The sequence below is a fragment of the Piliocolobus tephrosceles genome, chromosome 4 (assembly GCF_002776525.5).
Source record: "Piliocolobus tephrosceles isolate RC106 chromosome 4, ASM277652v3, whole genome shotgun sequence".
In the NCBI taxonomy this organism is placed as follows: Eukaryota; Metazoa; Chordata; class Mammalia; order Primates; family Cercopithecidae; genus Piliocolobus; species Piliocolobus tephrosceles.
Window position 1 is genome coordinate 36,120,752 of NC_045437.1, and position 15,677 is coordinate 36,136,428.

The window sequence follows — 15,677 nt, forward strand, 5'->3', positions numbered from 1 at the left end:
TAAGCCAACATCACACCACTGTACTCCAGCCTGAAGAACAAAGTGAGATCCTGTCACAAAGAAAAAAAAAACTATCAATAAATCCATGCATTTACAGTCAGCTCATTTTTGGCAAAGACATTAAGAACATACAATGGGGAAAGGATATCCTCCTCTTCAATAAATGCTGCCAAGAAAACTAGATGTCCATTATAGAAGAATGAAACTACACCTGTATAAATCATATATAAAACCAAAATAGATTGGACTTAAATGTGAGAACTGAAACTATGAAACTGCTTGAAAAAAAATTTGGGAAACATTTCAGGACACTTGTCTAGGCAGAGATTTTTTTCTGAGTAAAACCTCAAAATTTTGCGATGAAAGCAAAAATTGACAAACAGAATTACATCAAGCTGAAAAGCTTCTGCACAGCAAAGAAAACAATCAACAAAGTGAAAAGACAACCTAAAGAATGGGAGAAAATATTTGCCAGCTACCCCTCCAACAAAGCATTAATAACCGCAATATATAAAGAACTTAAACAATTTAGTAACAAAACAGAATCCTACTACAAAATGGACAAAATATCTGAATGGACATTTCTTAAAAATGACATACAAATGGCCAACAGGTATATGAAAAAATGCTCAATACTACTATCATGTGAAAAATGCAAGTCAATATCATAATGAGGTATCGCTGCACCCCGGTTAAAATGACTACTACAGGAAAGATGGAAAATAAATGCTTGTGGGCATACAGATAAAGGGGAATGCTCATACAGCCTTGGTGGGAATGCAAATTAGTATAGTAGCTATGGAAAACAGTATGGAGGTTCCTCAAATAATTAAAAATAGAACTACCATATGATCCAGGAATCCCATGGCTGGGTATATATCCAAAAGAAAGAAAATCAGTATATCAAAGAGATATCTGCACTCCCACATTTATTGCAGCTCTATTCACAACAGCTAAGATATAAAATTGATATAAGTATCCAACAATGGATAAATAGCTAGAAGAAAAGGTTTGGAATGTTTCTAACACAAATAATGATAAATGTTTGAGGTGATGAATATCCCAATTACCCTGATTTCATTGCTAAACATTGTATGCATGTATTAAAATATCACATGCACCCCATTAAAAATGTACAAGTATCATGTATCAATACCCACAGAATACACAAAAAAGAAACAGAAAACATTGTAAAATATTTTAAATGACAATAACAATTAAACGACAATTAATAATAATGTTAGCATATAAAGCTATTTTCTAAAACAATTTAGTAAGGAGAGTGGCACTGTTTTATAGTTCAACAAATCTCTTTAATGTTTAGCTTAATAGAAGGCAGCTATTACCATACCTGCTTCTGCATTCAACTTGCTGCATATGTTGTAAAATCTGGCTTCACACAGGTAGATATTTGGAAAAAAGGGGGTATTTAATTGCTTTTTCAGATAATAGTGTGCTTTGATATTATACCAAACATTGATGAAGTAGTTGAAGGATCCTGGTTCTGAGTCAATTCTCATAAAAATTCTCTCTTAAAACTATAACACTGTTGGAGCTCAATACCAAAACCTAACCAGGTCTCTGTACCATGGTTCTTACAAATTTAAGATAAGCCTTCTAGAGCCTGGAGTCATATTCCCCTACTTTCCTGCCCAAAGCATCCACGCCTGTTTCTTCCTCCAAGGCTTCAGGCTGCAGGGCAGAAGACAGAAGATCTCCTGGCCTCCATGAAACTTGGCTTATTTAGAAATTCACAGTTGGTAAAATGTAGTTGGTTTTTCTTTTCTTTTCTTTTCACGGTTGGTAAAATGTAGTTGGCTAAACCCTGCATAGGTGTTTTAAAATAGGGTTCATAATTGAGTTCTCAGGTGAGACTGTGATTTTCTTCTCAAAGAAAAGAATTTTTTTCCCTATTAATCTATATATGGTTGTTTCTCAAAACTCAGAGGGTAATAAAGGAGGAGGCAAGATAGAATGTTTTTATTGAAAGTAGGTTATGCAAACTTGGCTTGAAAGGTACTTATCATTTTTAAAATTATGCCTAATGATGCAGCAAATACAAAAACATATAATACATCAATAGTCAACCTTTTCCCCATGAAGGCAAAGTTATTGAGAAATGTTTATTTTTCCTCTTGAAATGGCTAATCCAGTTAATAATATGATAGCAGATGGAAAATTCACATTGCTTCTTTCATTGCTTCTGTCCCTTAAACCTGTTAATCTTTCAGAATCACATTACTGAGGTGCTGGCCTGTGTATGGAAACAGAATGATATCCAGGTCTTACAGGTCCAGAGCCCAGTGGACAGACAGGCCCTGGTCCTCCACGCTGGCCACCATGTCTTCAATGGCATTCCAGTCCAGCTTGCTGAGGATGCTGCCAGTGCTCTCAGACACGCTGTCCATGCCGCCCACCCCAAAAGGATGCTCTGGCTCTCCCTCTTCAGTTGGAGACAAGTCCTATTGAATTGAAAAGATAGTCAGTTGTGGTCCTAGCTCCTAAAAACAAACAGAAAAACAAAAACAAAAAAACCTGGAATGTGAACTAAGCTTTCAAAAATTCTAGAGTTGTTCATCCATCAGAGGGCTGAAGGAAATGTGCCAGGAAATAGGGCTGTGATTGCCCAGCACATCCAGATGGACAAGAGCTGAACATCATCTCACACGAGATGCTGGCACTGGATTCAAAGACAGGGAAGAATGGACGTTGATACTTGTAGTACGATTTTATATTCTTACATTTTGGTCATTTTTTAGTTAAAAAATACAGTCACAGAGAATTCTGAAAGATAAATGCTGGAGTACTAAGCCAAAAGGGAAGATGTTTTGCATCATGATTTCAAACTGACCTAACAACCTTTCAGTATTTCCACATCCCACAGAAAACAAACTAAAAAACAAACAAAAACCTGAAGAACACAGAGCAATCACTAGACAAAATCTAGAACAATGCTTACTTGTAGAAGGGAATTGTGGCTGTCATGAAGAATCTTACGGATTTCTGAAGGTATCGTCCAGGGACTCACCACAGTCTCCTCTCTCTCATCCTCCACACACACCTGCTTGGTTTGAGGTGCAAGTCCAGCACTTCCATGTTTTTTTGTATGCTGTTGACTACGACATGGAGCATTAGAGCCTTTTAAGGGATAAGAACAAAGCATACATTGGGATGGATTGATTGACTGACTCATTTGTTAATTGTGACTTTTATCATCAAAGCAAAGGTAGTCACATTTTAAATAATATTCAAATCATAAGGTCTGGATATGGTTCACTTTGGGGTTCGAACAATTCCTGTCCTGTCAGTGTACGAGATGGAAAATGAATTCCAGCCTTCTTTGGATTTGAAAACTATTAGTAATTAATCTCTAAAACAAGAAAATTTAGGGAGGAGAGGCCACAGATATAACAGAACTGTGGAGAGGTCTTCACATCCAAGTTGGGTGAACTCTGAAACCTGTGCCTTCCCTGTCTTTTACGGAAAGTCTTGTGAAAACTTCCTTTTTTTTTTTTTTTTTTTTTGAGATGGAGTCTTGCTCTGTCTCCCAGGCAGGAGTGCAGTGGCACGATCTCAGCTCACTGCAAGCTATGCCTCCCAGGTTCAGGCCATTCTCCTGCCTCAGCCTCCCGAGTAGCTGGGATTACAGGCACCCGCCACCATGTCCGGCTAATTTTTTTGTATTTTTAGTAGAAACGAGGTTTCACCGTGTTAGCCAGGATGGTCTCGATCTGCTGACCTCGTGATCCGCCCGCCTCGACCTCCCAAAGTGCTGGGATTACAGGCGTGAGCCACCGCACCCGGCTGTGAAAACTTAGAAGCAATGCTTTGGGCATCTTCACCCAGGCTTAATGCTTACAATCTGCCTTTGGGCAAAGGCATCACAGTGAGTGTGGTGACAACACATTATGACCCTCTTTCTTCTTACTGCATGTATCAGTATTTGTTGAAAAGAAACTTTCATTCCAGCTAATGCCCAGAAGCAGCTTAGTAAACCCACAAACCTAAGGTTTCTCCGCACAAAGTCCTAGAGGAGCCTACCTCATCTAACACAATGTTCCAAAGCCAGCGTCACAGCATGTTCTACCTTTCAAGGTGATTTCAAGACATGGGGCAAGATGGGATTAGATCCCAAACAAGCAGTCATGTGGCTCCCTGAAGCAGGAAGAAGAGGTAGGACAGTGCTGAAGTTTGGGCCCTCTTTGTCTTTTGTAACTCTACCAACCTTATGTACTTGAAGCTGAGGATATCTCCAAGAAATAAAGCCCCCAAAATAATCACAGCACACACTTTGGCATTTATATGGGCTAATAAGCACTTTTACATTCAGTCCCTTGAACTTACCAGACATTCATGCCTTGTCTTTGGATTTTCTAACACACTTCTGCTTTCCCTAGCTAACTTCATTTAGTTCCATGGCTTTAAATATCACCTACATGCTGATAACTCTCTAAAACCTGTACCTCCAGTCTCATAAAGCTAACTGCCACTTCTTAAAATCTTTGCTTGGATGTGCAATAAACATCTGAACTTTAACAGGTCCAAAACCACACTGTTAATTTTTACCCCTAAACTGCCCCATCCCAGGAGACACTCAGGTTAAAATCCAGTTGTTTATCTTTCTTTTTTTTTTTGAGACGGAATCTCACTATGTCCCCAGGCTGGAGTGTAGTGGTGCGATTTCAGCTCGCTGCAACCTCCGCCTCCCGGATTCAAGTGATTTTCCTGTCTCAGCCTCCCGAGTAGCTGGGATTACAGGCATACGCCACCATGCCCAGCTAATTTTGGTATTTTTAGTAGAGATGGGGTTTCACCATGTTGGCCAGGCTGGTCTGGAACTCCTGGCCTCAAGTGATCTGCCTGCCTCAGCCTCCCAAACTGCTGGGATTACAGTCGTGAGCCACTGTGCCCTGCCTCATCCTTCTTTCTTATACATGTCACATCCAATCACCAGCAAGTCCTAATTTTGTCTATCTTCAAAATATATCCAAATCAAACCATTTCCCCCATCTCCATTGTTAAAACCCTAGCCCAAGCAATCTATCCTCGTATGCTGTCTTTTTTTCCACATGTTCTAAAACATAAATTATATTATCTCTCTGCTTAATTGCCTAAAATGGAGTCTCACTGGATCTCAAGTAAAATCCAAACTCCTTGCCTTAGCCTACAGTATCTAGCCCATCTCTTCCACCATATCTCTCGTCACTTTTCCATATTGATCTTTTCTGTCATACCAACTTTGTTTCTGTACCAGGGCTCTGAACTTTCTGTTCTGTCTTATCTTTATATAACACTCTTACCAGAACTTTGAACTTCTGCCTGAAACTGTTTTGCCTTATCTTTACCTAACAATCTCCTTTTCATCATTTAAGATCTTCACTTCAACATCACCTTCTCTTTTTCTAAATTTTTATTTAATTTTTAATTTGCTTCATACTAAGAGCTGGAGTAAGAGTTTCACCTTCTCAAAGAGACCTTCAACCACCCTTGCTAGAGTAGTTCCAACTAGCCAGCCTCATTCTCCCTTATTGATGTGCTGCTTTCTGTGTTGTTCATGAGTAACAGTGCCTGGTATGTTGTAGGAGCTCAATGGGCAGTTGCTGAGTGAATACTCTTCCTGACAGTTCTATGGAGAAAGCATTATTTTATTTATTTATTTTTTTGAGATGGAGTCTTGCTCTGTCGCCCAGGCTGGAGTGCAGTGGCCAGATTGCAGCTCACTGCAACCTCCGCCTTCCAGGTTCATACCATTCTCCTGCCTCAGCCTCCCAAGTAGCTGGGACCACAGGCGCCTGCCACCTCACCCGGCTAATTTTTTTGTGTTTTTAGTAGAGACAGGGTGTCACTGTGTTAGCCAGGATGGTCTCGATCTCCTGACCTCGTGATCCGCCCGTCTCGGCCTCCCAAAGTGCTGGGATAACAGGCTTGAGCCACCGCGCCCGGCCACGAATAGATCTATTAATTTGCATCCACAAGGTGGCAGCTTTCCAAAAGCTTCTTCCTGGATTAGTGCCAAAGGGAAGGGAGCAGTGGTACAGACAGCTTAGGGATTTTTCTTTTGACTAGCCCCAAGAGTCTGAAAAAGAAACAAAGCTAACATCATTTGGTAGCACCTGCCACTGTAATATCCAGTGTGAGAGCTATGCTCTAGTTGAAAAGGTTTGACATTTTTTCTGCTACTTAAAGACATCAGAGAGTATTTTGAAATGCCACTGAAAGTCCCATGTTAAAATAATTCAGTAAATTATTTTTCAGTAAATATTATTCAGTAAATAATTATTTCAGTAAATATTTCAGTAAATATTAATAAGGAACAAATTTTGAAAAACCTTATAAAGGAAAAAAATCTACAAGCAGATCACAGGAATGCATATGAGAACAAATACTGTGGTAAAAAAGAAAACAGTCATTAAAACAGAAAAAGTGAGACTGAAAGAGAAATCAATGAGTGGTTAAGCAACACAACCACAAGAGTAGGCTTCCACTTCAAAGCAGATGGGAACAAGTGGAGGTGGGGTGCTGAAGTATCCTTCAAGTATTCACGATATGACTAGAGATTAGCAAAGACTACAAACATCAACTAATCCCAACCCCATCTTGGCTACAATTAATTTGGTATCTAGACATTGACACTCTTGTCAAATGAACATGATTATTGCCAGCTAGAAAGAATGACAAAATCAAACCACTACCTAGTCTGCTAAAATTACAGTTAAGAGTCTTGCATTTTAGGATAAATCTTCACCTATGGGGTATTACAAACCTTCAGAGGCTATCACTGGGTTTCTCTCACCTTGCTTTACCTAGAGATGGTTTTGTAATTTCCTTCCTTTCAGATCATAATGCATTTTTCTAGGGTTTATCTGGGATATCCAATTTGAGATAAAAATATAATATGAGAAAATGTCTGTGAAACTGAGCATGCATGAGTCTTTTCAAGGTAAACTGTCCTGCCCCATTGGACAGTGAAAGCTTTCTAAAGTGAAAGGTAAGTTACAGATCAAGAAGACACCCCACAGCAGAAACCAGGCTGCCAAGTACACTGGCTTCCCTCAGAAAGGAAGTACTCTTTCTCTAGGATGATGGGCACTGACACTCAGTTTCTTTATAACATAACACCAAACAGTGTCTACAGAGTCTAGCCTGAGAAATCTGAAACTGGATGATAAAACTAAACCTATTACCTCCACCATTCCCAAAGAAAATCCTGCTTCTTTTCTTGCTCTACTTGTGTCAATTTGTGGGTCACAGTCTATCTAAGCACTTAAGCTAGAAAGTTGGAGTCATACACATTTCCAATTTTCAGAGGCAGGGTTACCATTGAACAATGAAACAAATATGTACAACTTTCTATGGGCAAGGCCTCATGTTAGATTATAACGACCTCAAGAACACAAAACCCTGGATCTCTGGGACTTTCAAAAACAAAACAATATAATGGTACAAAACAATATAATGGTACAAAACAATATAATGGTACAAGTAATTTCAACTGTTTTGAGAGGTAACATTGTATTTGGGGAACATTTGATCTGTTGAACTAGACATTGCTAGATATTTGCTAGATATTTGCTTTGAAAAGAATAAAAAGCTATTGAGTACTCTAAACTAGAAAATAATTCATAATGGATAAAAAGGAAAGACTTTGAAAGAGAGAAAAGCTAGCATGGGATTTAGAAGCTGATATGGTTTGGCTGTGTCTTCAACCAAAACTCATCTTGAATTGTAGTTCCCATAATTCCCATGTGCTGTGGAAGGGGCCAGGTGAGAGGTAATTGAATCATGGGGGCAGTTATCTTCATGGTGCTGTTCTTGTGATAGTGAGCTCTCATGAGATCTGATGGTTTTATAAAGGGGAGTTCCCCTGAATACGCTCTCTTGCCTACCACCATGTAAGACTTGACTTTGCTTCTCCTTTGCCTTTTACCATGATTGTGAGGCCTCCATAGCCATGTGAAACTGTGAGTCCATTAAACCTCTCCTTTTAAATTACCCAGTCCCAGGTATGTATTAGCAGCGTGAGAACAGACTAATACACAAGCACAGGAAATGATGCTTTGAGGATTCAAATTAATCCAAATGACCAGAAACTTGGGTTTTAATGCGTACACGGGGAAAAGAGTAGAAAAAGTACCAAATACATCGTCTAGGAAATACAGCCATAGACATTAAAAAGTTGATAAATGAGTTAAATAATGGTTTACACATAGGTAAAAAGAGATAGGGTAAACTGAACGATGGATCTGCAAAGTAATGAGCTAGTAGTAGAGAAAGAGGCATAATATCAAGCCTAGGCTAATTGCTTTGTATTTCTCATCATTTCTCACAGTACATATAAATTAGTGGGGTTTGTTTTGTTTTGTTTTGAGACAGAGTCTCACTCTGCTGTCAGGCTGGAGTGCAGTGGTGCAATCTCAGCTCACTGCAACCTCGACCTGCTGGGTTCAAGCGATTCTCCTGCCTCAGCCTCCTGAGTAGCTGGGACTACGGGTGCATGCTACCACGCCCACCTAATTTTTGTATTTTTAGTGGAGACGGGATTTCACCATGTTGACCAGGATGGTCTCGATTTCTTGACCTCGTGATCCACCCGTCTTGGCCTCCCAAAGTGCTAAGATTACAGGCATGAGCTACCGCGCCCAGCCAAATCAGTGGGTTTTTAAAAAATAATTACCCCTACCAAATTTAGTTCTGTTCTTTCAATAGGCGATAACTGCACATATTTCGTTGGGTTTAATGTGAGGATTGAGTGAGATAATGCACATGAGGTGTGAACATAATGCCTGGCATAGAGTAAATGCTCTATACCTATTAGCTACTATTGTTATTGTTTTAAGGATATCTGAACAGGTCATTTAACTTCTCTATGTCTGTTCTCATAGTAAGACACAGATAATAGTTACCCTGTTTACCTACCAAGGTAGTTACATATATCCTCACTATTATAATCTGTATTTTTTCCAGGTGAGAAAATTAAGGATACATAAATGGGTTAGAAATTTGTGTAAGGTTGAGTAAGTGGTTAACTTGATTCCATAAAGCTACTCCAAAACTTCTTCTCTGAACCACTGCAGCACAGAGTCACAGCATTCATTTTGAAATCTATATTTGAAATTGAGTGATTTATAATTTTTAAAAATTTAGTATTCTAAGGGCCAGGCACAGTGGCTCATGCTAAAGCCCAGGCACAGTCGCAGGACTTTGGGAGGCCAAGATGGGTAGATCACCTGAAGTCAGGAGTTCAAGACCAGCCTGGCCAACATGGCAATACCCCATCTCTACGAAAAATACAAAAATTAACCAGGCGCGGTGGTGGGCACCTGTAATCCCAGCTACTGGGAGGCTGAGGCAGGAGAATCGCTTGAACCCAGGAGCCGAGATCACGCCATTGCACTCCAGCCTAAGAAAATTTAGTATTAAGTCTGAGAACTTTATCTTCTTTATCCCTTACCTTTTCGGAAGGTAACTGGAGACTGCATAGCCTTTCTTACTGATGCTTTGGCTCCACCAGCTTTTTTCTGTATGGTGAAAGTGGCAGTTCCTGTACAGACAAACATTATTAATCTTCCATAGGCATTCATGATTTTTATATATATTGTGAGTTATTTGAGGACAGACATCTTTTCCTGATCAGCTCTGAATCTGCTCACCAAGACCTATTCACAGTAGGGGCCCAATAAATGGTGGCTGGTTTGAACCAAGACAGCAAAACATAAGTGCAGACAAAGAAAGGGAACACTCTGCTTTGACACCTGGTATCCTTCAAGCACAGCCATATTCTTGTTTCAAATAGCAAATGTGTTTTGACGTTTCTGGCAACTGGAAAAGCTAGGAACATAATACACCTCTTAGCAGTAAACACCTAGACAAAATGCCAAGTTAAATTTTATCAACAGAATGATTAGTTTCTTAAACTCAAAGATTAATAACAATCATTTACTTCCATGTTATGCAATATGTTCTCTTATTAATATAATCCTCAACAACTCTCTGAGGTAGGTTTCAGATAACTTATCTGAGGGCAAAAATCAGCAGCAGAGCTGGGATATAAACCTAAGTTCAGGGGATTTTAAAACTTAGACTTTTATTTCTTTTTTTTTTTTTTTTTTTGAGATGGAGTCTCGTTCTGTCACCAAGCTGGAGTATAGTGGTGCAATCTCTGTTCACTGCAACCTCCGCCTTCCAGGGTCAGATTCCCCCGCCTCGGCCTCCCAAGCAGCTAGGACTGCTGGTGCGTGGGCCCGGCTACCTTTCTGTATTTTTAGTAGAGATGGGGTTTCACCATGTTGGCCAGGATGGTCTCGATCATCTGACCTCGTGATCCGCCTGCCTCAGCCTCCCAAAGTGCTGGGATTACAGGCATGAGAGCCACCATGCCCAGCTGACGTTTGCTTTTTTATGCCTAAGATGCTTCTCTGTTACTAATCACATAATCTTTGTATTGTAGTTGACAGAACTAAACATAAAACAAGCAAGAATAACACAAACTACTCCTGGCCAGGCACGGTGGCTTATGCCTGTAATTCTTGCACTTTGGGAGGCCAATGTGGGAAGACTGCTTGAGCCCAGGAGTTTGAGAACAGCCTGGACAACATGGCAAGACTCTGTCTCTACGAAAAAATTTAAAAATTACCTGGGTGTGGTGGTGCTCACCGGTAGTTCCAGCCATTCAAGAGGCTGAGGTGTCTAACACACCACTAGGCACGGTGGCTCATGTCTGTAATCCCATCATTTTGGGAGGCCAAAGCTGGCAGATCACTTGAGGCCAGGAGTTTGTGACCAGCCTGGCCAACATGGTGAAACCCTGTCTCTACTAAAAAATACAAAAATTAGTTGGGCGTGGTGGTGTGAGCCTGTAGTCCCCGTTACTCCAAAGGTTGAGGCAGGAGAATTGCTTGAACCTAGAGGGCAGAGGTTGCAGTGAGCTGAGATCACACCACTGCACTCCAGTCTGGGTGACAGAGCAAGACCCTGCCTCAAAAAAACAAACAAACAAAAAAAAACAGAAACAAAAAAAGGCTGAAGTGAGAGGATCATCTGAGCCAGGGAGGTCAAGGTTGCAGTGAGCCATGATCACACCACTGCACTTCCATCTGGGAGACAGAATAAGTTCCTGTGTCAAAACAAACAAACAAACAAACTCTTAACAGTATGGAAGCAGGGCTGAAGAAATTAGCCAAAAACTACATACTGCTTCACAAGATAGAAAGCAACATACAGTCAAACTCCCAAGTACATTAAGAAAAACTCTTCATTTACAAATGAACTGCAGTGCATTTGAAAATCTTGATGGAGCATCACCTCCCCACATGTGCAATGACTGAACTTGACCTATGTGAGTTCAGGTTATCTGTATCACTGACTAGGAAAAGGTCTGGAATCAGTCTTGCCTGGGTTTCCCTTCATTCTCCCAAACACTGGGGGACCTGAAACTTCTGAATGTAGCCAGGTGAAATGGTTGGGTGTGGGTGTGACAGAGGCCACAAAAACAAGGGGAGCCACAGCCTGCTCTACTGAGGCAGAGAAGTCAGAATATCCACAAGCACTCAAGCTGCCTCTTTTATCTTTGCCTTAAAAGACAGGACAATAGCCAGGCATATGGTATTATTCTCTGACGTGATATAAATACTATAATACCTGCCTATTAATATCCTTGAACAATAATTTGTTTATAAATAGCTATGCTTAGGCAAAAAGCTCAATAACTATTTTTTCCATTTATCCATTTGTTCAATGTTTGAGTATTTCATTTGTTCAACGTGAGGGGTAATATGAAGATGAATAAGGGAATACTGCTGCAACGTATTCTAGTATGGGGCATGAAGTTTACAGGTAACAATAACAGGACGCCTGTTGTAGTGCTTTAAGAGGGACATAAACACGTGATTAAGGGTTCAAAGAACAGAAAAATAACTGCTTTGGCCACCATTATCTCTAATTTTCATAGCAACCATGCAGATTAAATATAAGCCTCAATTTAGAAATGAGAATGTAGAATTTCAAGTTGATTATATCAGATTGGACAAACTAAATAATTAAGATTAGGAATATCTTCAGACATACAGAAGTGAGACATTCAAGGTATAAGGGAGCACAAATCATGTCATGCGGTTGGAAAACAAGCTGCTGAGCAGCACAGGTTCTATGGGGAAAGGAGGTCAAGGAAGCAGGAGAACACACAGAGGATGCCTGAAGGCCAAGCAGAGGGTCTAGACGTTTCTGCATGGGTATGAGTGTTGCTGAGGGTTTCTGAGACCAGGAGTAGCAGGAGCACCTCCTCAGCATAATCCAGCAAGGGCAGGTGAGATTAACGGAAAGACAGGCTAAGGCCACAGCAACTGTCAAAGCACGAGGTAAAAATAAAGACTTGACATTGAACATATATAACAGGAAGACATATTTCTGTATAATTCAAGACTTTTTCATCAGATGTTAAGAAACCATCAGACATTCTTAAAACCTTGACAATTTTAGATATGTGTTTAATTCTGGCAAATATATCAGGTGTAAAATAATATTTTTTTAAAAAAGTATGGTTCACTAAGCAGTATTTTCTTACTGTAATTTGTCAATCAAAAAAGCCAAGAGCTGGTCAGGCATGATAGCTCACACCTGTAATCCCGGCACTTTGGGAGGCTGAGGTGGGTAGATGCTTGAGCTCAGGAGTTCAAGACCAGCCTGGGCAACACAGCGAGACTGCCCCCCCCCATCTCTACAAAAAACTAACAAATAAACAAAAATTAGCTGAGAATGGTAGCACACACCTATAACCACAGCTACTTGGGAGGTTGAGGTGGGAGACGTCTGTTGAGCCTAGGAGGCAAAGGTTGCAGTGAGTCAAGATTATCGCACAGCACTCCAGACTGGGTGACACACTCTGTCTCAAAAAAAAAAAAAAAAAAAAAAGCCAAGAGCTAACCAAATCATGAATGGTTTCATCTAAAGAATTGGGATTTATGGAAATTTCAATTTTCTAAATTGAGGCAGCATATTGAAGTGTTGGTTCTATGTGTGTAGGCTCTAGACCCACCCTAGGATTAAATCTTGGCTCTACCACTTCCTAGTTGTATGATCTTGGGCAATTATTTGAGCTTTCTATCTGCCTTGGTTTCCTCGTCTTTAAAGTGGGAACATAATAGCACCTATCTCACAGGGTTGTAATTAAAGAACATAAATAGAACCTGCCACATAATTAGTTGTTATTTTACTTTCTTTTTTTTTTTTTTTGAGACAGAGTCTCGCTCTGTCACCAGGCTGGAGTGCAGTGTCACGATCTCAGCTCACTGCAACCTCCGCCTCTTAGGTTCAAGTGATTCTCCTGCTTCAGCCTCCAGAGTAGCTGGGACTATAGGCGCACACCACCATGCCCAGCTAATTTTACTATTTTCAGTAGAGACAGGGATTCACCATGTTGGCCAGGATGTTCTCAGTCTCTTGACCTTGTGACCTGCCCGCCTCGGCCTCCCAAAGTGCTGGGATTACAGGCATGAGCCACCACACTGGGCTTATTTTGCATTTGTAAATGTACACATTTATATTACATGTCAGCTATTATAATACATTCTTAATATATAAACATATTACAAATAACTATGTTTTACTTTAGTAATCAAAACTCAAATATGGCACAATTAACTAAAGAAAGGTTAGTAAATAATGGATATACCTTGAAATGTGGAAAAGAATTTTCAAAGGATAAAAACATGATATTATTTCAATCTGAGCTTCTTAGCATTTCTCTTCTGTGATGTATTCATCCTGCAATCTATCAGAACTTGATTTGTTCAAATGCCTACATCTTTAGCCAGATATACAAAAGAAACAGACTCCCAAAAAAGTTATATCTAATACCCTGACTCTTCAAATGCTATTATAAAAAAGCCATTCGGCCGGCTGCAGTGGCTCACGCCTGTAATCTCAGCACTTTGGGAGGCTAAGGCGGGCGGATCACCCGAGGTCAGGAGTTTAAGACCAGCCTGACCAACATGGAGAAACCCCGTCTCTTCTAAAAATACAAAATTAGCCAGGCATGGTGGTGCATACCTACAATCCCAAATATTTGGGAGGCCGAGGCAGGAAAATCGCTTGAATCCGGGGGGCGGAGGTTGTAGTAAGCCAAGGTCACACTACTGGCACTCTAGCCTGGGAAACAAGAGCAAAACTCCGTCTCAAAAAAATGAAAAATAAAAAAATAGTCATTCAAGGCCAGGCGTGGTGGCTCACGCCTGTAATCCCAGCACTTTGGGAGGCAGAAGCAGGTGGATCACCAGGTCAGGAGATCAAGACCATCCTGGTTAACATGGTGAAACCCATCTCTACTAAAAAAATATTAAAAATTAGCCAGGCATGGTGGTAGGCGCCTGTAGTCCTACTTGGGAAGCTGAGGCAGGAGAATGGCATGAACCCGGGAGGCAAAGCTTGCAGTGAGCCGAGATCTCACCACTGCACTCCAGCCTGGGCGAGAGAGCGAGACTCCGCCTCAAAAAAAAAAAAAACAAAGGCATTCATTTAGAAAAATTCCTAGGGCCTTACTTCAAAGCAGAAAAAAAGAAAAAAAAAAAAATTACAGCTAAGTCTTTATCAATGCTTTGCATTCTGTTCAAATCAGAACTCCTCTTTACTAAGACTTATACCTTTTACTAATGAAAACACAACTTTGGAGACAAGAAGGAATAGGTCCAAATCAGACAATTTACAAAAAAGCTTTAAGTCTTACCATGTGGCCAAGGTGAGCCTTGAGGTTGCCCCAAAGACTTTCTCTTATGGATGTAACTTGGTTTGGACATATATTTGACTTTCCCAGGTCGATTTATTAGAAAACTGTAACCGTGTTGATTCTCTCTATAGTAGAAATCACATAATTATTATATTCCTAGAATCTCATATCAGTGATAAACTTTAATATTTCAAAAAGCCCAAATTAAGCTGGGCACAGTAGCGCAGGCCTATAGCCCCAGCTCCTGGGGAGGGTGAGACAGGAGGATCACTGGAACCCAGAGGCTCCAGCTGTGGTGTGCCATGATTGCACCTGTGAGTGCCACTGCACTCCAGCCTGGGTGACAGAGCAAGACCCTGTTACTTTAAGGAAAAAAAATGGACCAAAATATAGCTCAGATGATATTCACTTGATACTGCCTATTCTGTACCTCAGTGATACACTTAACATATAACTCTCAACAAATTATTCTTTGTATCTCATACCTCAAACTTCATTTTTTTCACAAAATTTTTTTGTGGTTATCTCACTCCCCATTTCAAATTATCCATATACTGGGCAGTTATATATGTATTTAATCCCTGCTTTATTCTAGAAAAGTCTCAATGGGAATCTTTGGTATTGGAAGTAAACTCCACAGTACACACACAAATGATCTGATTACATCTGGGTTTGAGTTGGTAGTATCTCCTCTAGGCTCTTAAATTATGTGATTATGTTTATAATTCTAATAATTCATTTTGTCAAAGGTGGTGATGCTTAACAACACTGTACTCCAATTCATGTTCACCTTATGATTATCAATAGAACTTTGCATGTTTGTTGGCCATGCATAAGAAATTTTATACTTGGGTAGTTTTCTTCAGCATTCTATGTTTAATTAATTACTGCCTAATGAACTCACATACAACCCCTCTGTAGGTGATTAAAGTAAAATACATAATAGTAGCTACAGTTGAAT

The 15,677-nt window shown here is 40.1% G+C and overlaps 1 protein-coding gene across 3 annotated transcripts in view; it reads right to left on the reverse strand.

Annotated features, from left to right (window-relative positions):
• Window positions 1–912: 912 nt before the first annotated feature.
• Window positions 913–15,677, reverse strand: part of CPLANE1 (ciliogenesis and planar polarity effector 1) — a 149,747-nt gene continuing 134,982 nt past the window's right edge. For 2 of the 3 annotated variants that reach the window (XM_023216494.3, XM_023216495.3), the window contains 4 exons: window positions 14,717–14,841; window positions 9,452–9,541; window positions 2,960–3,138; window positions 913–2,462 (listed from right to left, as the gene is read on the reverse strand). In XM_023216494.3, coding sequence (XP_023072262.2) covers window positions 2,286–2,462; window positions 2,960–3,138; window positions 9,452–9,541; window positions 14,717–14,841 — 571 coding nt within the window. In that variant the 3' untranslated portion in view covers window positions 913–2,285. The remainder of the gene's footprint in view (window positions 2,463–2,959; window positions 3,139–9,451; window positions 9,542–14,716; window positions 14,842–15,677) is intronic. The other variant, XM_023216493.2, reaches the window with a different exon arrangement.